The sequence below is a fragment of the Siphateles boraxobius genome, unplaced genomic scaffold, assembly GCF_051911475.1.
Source record: "Siphateles boraxobius isolate OS27281-9 unplaced genomic scaffold, OSU_SipBor_1 9, whole genome shotgun sequence".
NCBI lineage: Eukaryota > Metazoa > Chordata > Actinopteri > Cypriniformes > Leuciscidae > Siphateles > Siphateles boraxobius.
This window is the reverse complement of record NW_027509219.1, coordinates 8,492,513-8,501,505: the sequence shown is the minus strand read 5'-3', so window position 1 is coordinate 8,501,505 and position 8,993 is coordinate 8,492,513. Positions and strand designations below refer to the sequence as shown.

The window sequence follows — 8,993 nt, the reverse complement described above, 5'->3', positions numbered from 1 at the left end:
TGTGCGTAAGCAATGTTTATACATCAGGCCCCATTTCATTGGTTCTACATTGAACCTTCTGTCACGGACAAACTGCGTAACCTCTCTGACGTCAGCTGTTTATCATGGAGGAGTATGCCCGTGAACCCTGGTAAAGTAGATCCTGACTTCACTTCTGACGGGTCCGCACTTTAGCTGTTATTTGAAGCAGTTTATATTTGTAGCAAAGTGTGCTACAACTTTATAATACGCTGATTGAGGCGGCCAAATATGGACGGGATTCCGGTCAGAGAATCAGGGGTCGGAGAATAGATTCTTCGCAAAGATGTATTTATTGAACAGTCTTTGGATGGTCATCTGAACAAGTTATTCTTTGCCAATGATGTCTGTATTAATGGTCTAAAGGAACAATAAAGAAATATAATTAAAATTGTATTCTGAGAATCATTTACACACTGGCATGGTAATAAACAAATACGATAAACATAATACACTCTACCATGGTATGTTACTAATATAAAACACATTGGTTACACAGTTGAGAATACTGCCGATGCTAATACTGATTAGCGGATTTATCTCGCGGCAAATTACGGCCGCTACGGCGCTCCAAACGCGCCGATAACAACCGTAGAACGATCGCGGGACATCAAACACATACATACAATAAACATACATATGCAAATGTACTTACATCAAGGCATAAACGCATTAAACAAACATAAATGAGCGTGAAGAGGTGAACATTCCCCAAGACAGTCTTCCTGTGTGTACCACTATAATCCGTCCGTGTGGCAAACAACTTTGGTTTCTAGGACAGACTTTCGTACACAGCCGCCCCCAATTATCTGACAGGATAATTGTAAACACCAAGAAAGTCTGAAAATCTAAGGCTCTTCCTCAAAGGGAGGAAGTGGAATCAACCTAACAACTGGGCGAGTATAGGATTTTCCATTAACTCCGACACGAGCAGTGCGAACTTTCCCGTCAGGTCCAGCTAACGTCTCAGTCACTGTGCCCACAGGCCAGAGGGCACGAGGATGTTGGGGATCAACAATGAGAACCACTTGACCCACAGTTAGCTCCTTTCCATCCTTTCTCCACTTCTGCCGATCCTGTAAACTGGGGAGGTAATCTCGGATAAAGGCAGTCCAGAAATGATCCGCCAACACCTGGCTATGTCTCCATCTGCGTCTTCCGAGCAGGTTGGTAGAGTCGAAAAAGACTTGAGGTAGGGAGGCATCACGACGGCCCATAAGGAGCAGGTTTGGCGTCACTGGGTCAACGTCTGCTACATCGGAGGATACATAGCCGAGAGGCTTGGCATTTAGAATACCCTCAACCTCCGCTAACAACGTCCGCAGCACTGGCTCTGGCACCGTTTGCTCTCGCAGAATAACCCGTAGTGCAGTCTTTACAGATTTGACTTCACGCTCCCAGGTTCCTCCGAAATGTGGAGCATTAGGTGGAATGTGGCGGAATCTGATCTTCTGTGGAGCAAGCAGCTCCTGAAGCTTGGGTGCCATGACATCAAAAGTGTCACGCAGTTCGCGGTCTCCTCCTACAAAGTTGGTGCCGTTGTCACAGAGCAATTCCATGGGCTTACCTCGTCTTGCTACAAAGCGACGCAAAGAGAGCAGGAATGCATCAGTGTCAAGGTGCTCCAACAGATCTAGGTGCACACAACGGGTTGTCATGCACTTATAAAGGATACCCCATCTTTTTTCATGGCGACGACCAATCTTGACTGAAAGGGGGCCAAAACAATCCACCCCAGTACAATAGAACGGCGGTTGGTGAAGTTGCAGCCTGCAGGATGGAAGATCGGCCATTTGGGGGACTTCAGGCTTGGCTCGCCAGAACTGACAATCTGGGCATTTGCGTTGATGCTTACGGACGGCTTCCCGACCCCGAAGTATCCAATATTGGCGACGCAATTCCGCTAGCACCCTTTCAGAACCAGGATGCAGAAGCCGGCTGTCCATTTCTTTAATTAACAGCTTCGTTGTAGAATGACCAGGGTCTAACAGTATAGGGTGAATAGCATCAAGGTCAAGGTCAATAGCTCTACGTAACCGTCCCCCTACTCGGATAAGACCTGTGTCTTTATCGTACTCTGGTGCAAGGGATGCCAAACGGCTGGTAGCTGGAATCGGCTGTCCAGTCTTCAAAGCTTGAACTTCTAGTGGGAATGAGTCCTGTTGAGCTTGGGCCAGGATAAGTTTCTCTGCTTCAACATAGTCATCAGCTTGCGGTGAAGCGTCACTTACTGCAGCGGCCGCCCCGTGTAGGGACCTGACAGTGGCCTCAACAAGCTCTAGCCATGTGCGAAATTGATCGGGGTCTACAAGTAACTGATTGGTAACTTTGACAGTGCCGATGAATGCAGTTTTTCTCAACTCACTGATCTCCGATTCTACCTTAGTGACGGGTATAGATGGCCACTGGTCAGAAGGTTGAAGGAGGAAGTCGGGTCCTGAACTCCACGGGTGAGGTCCTGCTATCTGGGTCAGTGTCAGGCCTCTTGTGATGTAGTCAGCGGGGTTGTGAGCTGAATCAACGTACCGCCATTCAGCCGTGTCTGTGAGGGTCTGAATTTCTGCTATGCGTGTCCCTACAAATACCTTGTAGCGACAGGACTCAGAGGTGAGCCAGTTCAGCACAGTCGTCGAGTCAGACCAGAGGGTGACTGTCTGGAAATGATGAGACAACTCCGTCTGGATCACTGTCGCTAACTGGGCGCCAGTCAAGGCTGCACTCAGTTCCAGACGAGGCATGGAGAGGCATTTTCTGGGAGCCACTCTGGATCTGGCCAGAACAAAGGCGACATGGATGTGGCCTTGATCATCAGTAGTACGCAAATAGGCCACTGAGCCGTATGCTCTTTCTGATGCGTCGCAGAATATGTGGAGTTCCCGGAAGGCACTAGGGTAATCAGCACAGGCTGGGGCATAAGGTCGGGGAAATTGCAGCTGAAGGAGATTAGGAATCTCTCGCATCCAAGTTAGCCACTTCTCTCTTAGCGGTAAAGGTGTTATTGGATCATCCCAGCCCAAATTCTGCTTCCAGAGGTCTTGGATGAGAACCTTGGCCCGGGTAGTAAACGGGATGATATACCCCAGCGGGTCATACTGACTGGCCAAGGTCTTGTACACGTTTCTCATGGTAGGCTCTAGATGCTCGGTTGATCGCAACTTATAGCCTAGGGTGTCACTGAGACAGTCCCACCGTAGGCCCAGAGTGGGTTCTTGTAGGTCTGTACTGGCTTTTGTCAACCACAGTTCACTGTTAGCAGACCGGGCTTCTGCAGGAAGATGTCCGATTACAGAGGGTACATTGCAGGCCCACTGTCTGAGGTCAAAGCCTCCCTCAGACAGTAATTGACGAAGTCCATCAACTACCTCCTTAGCTTCACCAGAGTTCGAAGTGCTGTGCAAGCAGTTATCAACATAGAAGGAATTCTCAACTATGTTAACCAGACTGACCTGGTCGTTCTGCTGGTCTTGGGCACTGCGCTGGAGGGCGTAAATGGCGCAACAAGGGCTGCATGTAGTTCCAAACGGAAGCACCTGCCATTCATATATCTCAGGCTCCTGGTCTCTGCACATGTCCCTCCAAAGAAACCGCAACACTGGCTTGTCCTTGGGCAACAAGCGTACCTGATGGAACATAGCTTTTATGTCCCCACTCACGGCTACTGTGTGTTGTCGGAACCTCAGAAGCACACCTAACAAAGAGGATCCCAGCATCGGACCAGGAAGCAGCTGACTGTTCAAGGACTGGCCCTGATGTTGGAATGAACAGTTAAAGACGATCCTGTTCTTTCCATTGTGTTGTACGATATGGTGTGGAATGAACCAGGACTCCGAGGTATTGTGTGCTTCTTCGGCAGTTATCTTGGCTACATATCCAGCAGATTCCAACTTGCGGATTTCAGTGCAGTAGGCTTTTGCTAATTCAGGATCTCTTGCCAGTCTGCGCTCGGTACTTCGAAGACTAGGAAGAACAGCACTCTTGTCTGTATGGAATGTGGTCATGGGCATGCGTCGGAGCAATGGTGTGGCATAACGTTGAACGCCATCTACGTTCACACTGGTTGTGGCATTCTGGAGCATAGCGAGAGCGTCTTTGTCCTGCTTGGACCGGGTGACCATCTTCTCATTGTATGGGAAGGTGTCGACTTGCCAGAGACGTTCGACGTGCCGAATCAGATCATCCTGAAGAGGAGTGGTGGTGATATGAAGGCACTGCTGATAACACCGTGAGGGCTGCTTGGGGCTCATGGGACCCTGAAGAGACCATCCCAGCTGTGTTCTGATGGCTATTGGACCTCCGTCTGGTCCTCTGCATGCAGGCTGTATCGGCATTAAGAGGTGCGGCATGTCAGAACCAATGAGGAGTAGTGGTTTGACTCTGTCAACAGGGGAAAGAGGAAGATCTCTCAGATGACGATAAGCTCGTTGGAGTGCAGCCACTGGATAGTTATGTTCCGCAAGACTCAAACCAGTCGCAGTGAAGGCATTGGAGATAGTGAACCTCTGCATGGGTTTGGTGACTGCTGAGACTTCGAAGGAAACGGACGAACCTGCGAGTTCTGTGGGAGATTGCTGAACAGTCTGTAGATGAAGTACCTCTGGGGTACAGGTAAGCTTGAGCTGCTGCACGACCGGGGAAAGCACGAGTGTTCTTTCTGACCCATCGTCAAGAACTGCATGTGCCTCCATTGTGTGGTGTTCATTGTGAAGGAGGACCTTGACGACCTTCAGCATGACTCTGGGTGTACGGTTCGGTCTGTCCAAGTAAACCCGGGTTGATGGGAGGCTGACGGTGAGGACAGCACTGGTATTGTCTTTGATGGAATCGTGAAGAACTGTGAGATGTAGCTCTTTACAGGTTCTACATGGACGTTTGAGGTTGCAAGACTCTACAGCATGGGACCGTCCACATCTCCAACATCGTTTACCATCTCTAATCCAAGATACAATCTGGGAGGTCGTCAACTTCTTGAATGCCTCACAAGCGTTGAGGTAGTGATCCCTGTTGTCACAATGAGGACAGTATGGCTTAGGCTTGGAGCTGGACTTAAGGGCTGTTGGCTCAGGAGTTTTAGCTACACTCTCACGTGTCAGGAGAACTGGCCTTGGCTGCCCTCTTGGATAAAGTACTCCTCGAACTCTACCGAGAGGCTTCGGAGTTTCACTCTGGAACATTGCCACTGCTCTGCTAGAGATGCGTTTCGCTTGGGACTTAATCTGGAGCCAGTCAGCGAAATCAGGTAATGTGTAGGTCTTGTCTGTGCCGGTCTGGAGAATACCTCGACTTAGGCAGTATTCAACAAAACTGTCACGATAGGCTGGTGGCAGTTTACTCAAGAGCCGGTCTACATGCGAGCCACACAAAAGCTCGTAACCATTTGGGCCTTCAAGAGTTCTCAGCATACCCACTAAAGACTGTACTGACAATGCAAATGAGTCGAATGCATTAGCATCACCCAACTTAAGAGGTGGGGTGCTCATGATGGCACCCAACTCAGACTGAACAAGCTGTCTTGGTTGTCCATACTTGTCTTGAAGTGCCTGCAGAGCAGCAGTGTAAGGCTGTGGATGATACATGAAGGATTTAGCTAGCTGATGTGCACTAGGAAGTTCCAAATGACTTAAGAGAACATGGTATTTATACTGTTCACTGATATGATGGTGATTACTCAACAAATTGTCCAATGCTAACTTAAACAAAGCAAAGTCACTCTCAGCACCACTCTCGAAAACGGGTAACGTGGGTCGTGGAATGCCATAGGCTGATGCGATCAGAAGCTCTGGACTCGGTTGAGGTGAGTAGGCAGTAGGGGGGAGAGGCACAGATGCTTTGACATAACCAGGAGTCTGTGGTGCCGTCGCCGATGCTTGGTGGCTGAAGACCGGGAGCTGCGATGGACCTGGAAGTGTTGTCACCGGCGCTGTCGCTGTCTGTTGTAGCCTGTAGCGATGGGTAGGTAATGTGGCAGTATCAGGCTGCTGTGTCACACGCTGCATGCCGCTACTCATGGGGTACGCAGTGGACTTTGGGATGGTGAACACTCCTGAAGATTGAGGGGCCACATTCGACGGTAATGACACACAGTGTACTGGCACGGCAGTAGAAGCCAATGGTGTAATATCAGGGACTGGCAATGAGAATGCTTGTGACCCTGGGTCACGTGCAGCGGGCATGGGTGCATCCGATGAGTGCGGAGCAGGTGAGGCCCAATGTGGCGGTCTAGGTTTCGCTGCAGAGACCTCAGGATCAGGCAGTGCTGTAAGACAGGGCAGCAGCGTCGACGTCACAGCGGGTGACTGGAAGGGGAGCTGCTGAGGTTCGAAAGACATAAGCTGTGGTGAACAAGCCTGGCTGCGCTCTGATGCAAGCTGTTGAACATTTGGAGAACCAGAGTCTGTAGGGACTGGAGTGGTCGATCTAGAGTCTACAGAGAGCATAGAGGATACAAGCTTAGCTACTTCGAGTTCAGTCTCTGCTTCTTGAAGCTTGCGCTGTCGTTCTAGTTGTTTCAACAGAGCCTCCTTTGCGGCTAGCGCTTCCTCTTGCATGCGCTGGGCTTCTTTTGCTTGTACCTGCAGTCTTTGGTATTCCAGATCAATCAGCGAGTCCTCTACTACTTGCTGCTTTAGACTGTCATACTGTCTCTGTTTGATCTTTTCCTCCAACATAGCCGTTTGGACGCTAGAGAGCTCTGGTGGGACGTAAACGCCAGCGGACGTAATGGAACGCCTACTGGTCTTGGATTGAGCGCTGACACCACTGCGAGACGTTTTCCTCGAGCTGCTTCGGGGCTGACTAGGACAGTGAGAGGAAGCCTTTGGAGGAAGGTCCCCAGCAGGGTGGTATCCAACATCATAATCATCCAGATGTGTAGGCAGATTAATCTTGCGTCGAGGTCTGGACGTTGCCTCAGATAGGTCACTTTCTGCTTTGTCCATATTGGTTCGGTTTGCACTCAATCCGGCTCGAAGGACCACTTTTGTAGCAAAGTGTGCTACAACTTTATAATACGCTGATTGAGGCGGCCAAATATGGACGGGATTCCGGTCAGAGAATCAGGGGTCGGAGAATAGATTCTTCGCAAAGATGTATTTATTGAACAGTCTTTGGATGGTCATCTGAACAAGTTATTCTTTGCCAATGATGTCTGTATTAATGGTCTAAAGGAACAATAAAGAAATATAATTAAAATTGTATTCTGAGAATCATTTACACACTGGCATGGTAATAAACAAATACGATAAACATAATACACTCTACCATGGTATGTTACTAATATAAAACACATTGGTTACACAGTTGAGAATACTGCCGATGCTAATACTGATTAGCGGATTTATCTCGCGGCAAATTACGGCCGCTACGGCGCTCCAAACGCGCCGATAACAACCGTAGAACGATCGCGGGACATCAAACACATACATACAATAAACATACATATGCAAATGTACTTACATCAAGGCATAAACGCATTAAACAAACATAAATGAGCGTGAAGAGGTGAACATTCCCCAAGACAGTCTTCCTGTGTGTACCACTATAATCCGTCCGTGTGGCAAACAACTTTGGTTTCTAGGACAGACTTTCGTACAATATTCTCATTAGTTTTCGTGTCGTGCATCGGTTGGTTTCTCACCTGACATTCTCTATTGCCTGCTGTAACAGTTCAGACGCACACATTACACCGAGTTTTTGATAAACATGCAGTGGGATACCATCTTAGGGCCGAAGAGGCACAATGCTTGCTCTTTTCATTCACTGACAGCTTTAACTATTTGTTAAGTATTGAGTTCGTTGCCATAATAAAACGAAATCCTTGTAAAGCCATATGAAATAATAGTAGACATTAACTCTTTGTTTATAATAAAAATCATTATCCCTGAAAAGACATGAAATAATAGAAAATCATATGAAATATAGTTTTAAATGGAGCATAAATATGCACATCTGGTAATGTAAATCAATGAGATATTTATAACAATATTACTGACTACTTACATAAATTATAAGTACATATAAAAACCAGTTATCACTCTATATCTCTCAATAATTGGTTTTAGGAAGATGATATTTAAGTGCTTATTTTTTTGTTTTTTAATTGTGGTGGGCAAAACGTAAAATGCAATTCAATACAATGATGTTTGAACACCTATTGTATTATATTTGATAGACACGTTATGATTTTTGTAAAACAACAGTGGCGGTTCTAGAGGGGGGGCCCGTGCCCCTTTGACAACAAGCTTGGCCCCCCTTGTGGCCCCCCTAAATGTGGAGTGTGAAATAATTTTTACAAAACTGTTTTTTGCTATCTTTGTTATCGTTGTATGCATATTATTATTTTTATTATTCTATCTTTGTGGATTTGCTTGTTCACGTGACAATTCGCATCACATTCGCGGGAATCGCGGCAGAATAACGTCTGTCTCCTGCACGCGAGAGAGGAGAGAAGGAGAAAGCTGGTCAGTTGCAAGTTCATTCTGTATGTGCGTATCGGGTGTGCGATGTGTATTGTCTATTAAAATATTGTAATCATTGTTTTAACTATCTACGAGGCACTGTGAGCTGACATCGCATTTGTCTATGGTTCTTTCACTGCTGTGTGCGGTTCATAGGTAGGCCTATGTCTTATATTTATATCATATTATGTTCTTATATTAGAATATCAAATCAGCAAGAGTGCCGTTTTCCCGTGCACAATTGCAACTGTGATATTGATCTTATACAACAGTTAAATCAACAATAAGTTAACATGAGTTACTTTTTAGACACAATATTGTCAATATTTTTTGTTTTCCCTTTATTTCGCCGACTAGAATTTCAAAATGAAACCGTAGCAGAGTCTCAATGCAACATACAGCGATGATTTATTGACTGAAATCCGCGTTTTGATCACTTGCTTCTTTCCCGAATGAATCAGCCGTTTGAACAAATCGGTTGAATGAATGAATCCCTCAACTCACTTCTGTGACTTTCCGCCG

The 8,993-nt window shown here is 47.0% G+C and overlaps 1 protein-coding gene across 2 annotated transcripts in view; it reads left to right on the top strand.

Annotated features, from left to right (window-relative positions):
- timm17b (translocase of inner mitochondrial membrane 17 homolog B (yeast)) overlaps positions 1–8,993 on the top strand; it is a 214,713-nt gene that overhangs the window by 198,828 nt on the left and 6,892 nt on the right. The window contains exon 1 of one of the 2 annotated variants that reach the window (XM_077223497.1): positions 61–130. The exons of the other annotated variant lie outside the window; for it this stretch is intronic. Coding sequence (XP_077079612.1) covers positions 105–130 — 26 coding nt within the window. The 5' untranslated portion in view covers positions 61–104. Of the gene's footprint in view, positions 1–60; positions 131–8,993 lie in introns of those variants that run through there. 2 annotated transcript variants of the gene reach the window in all.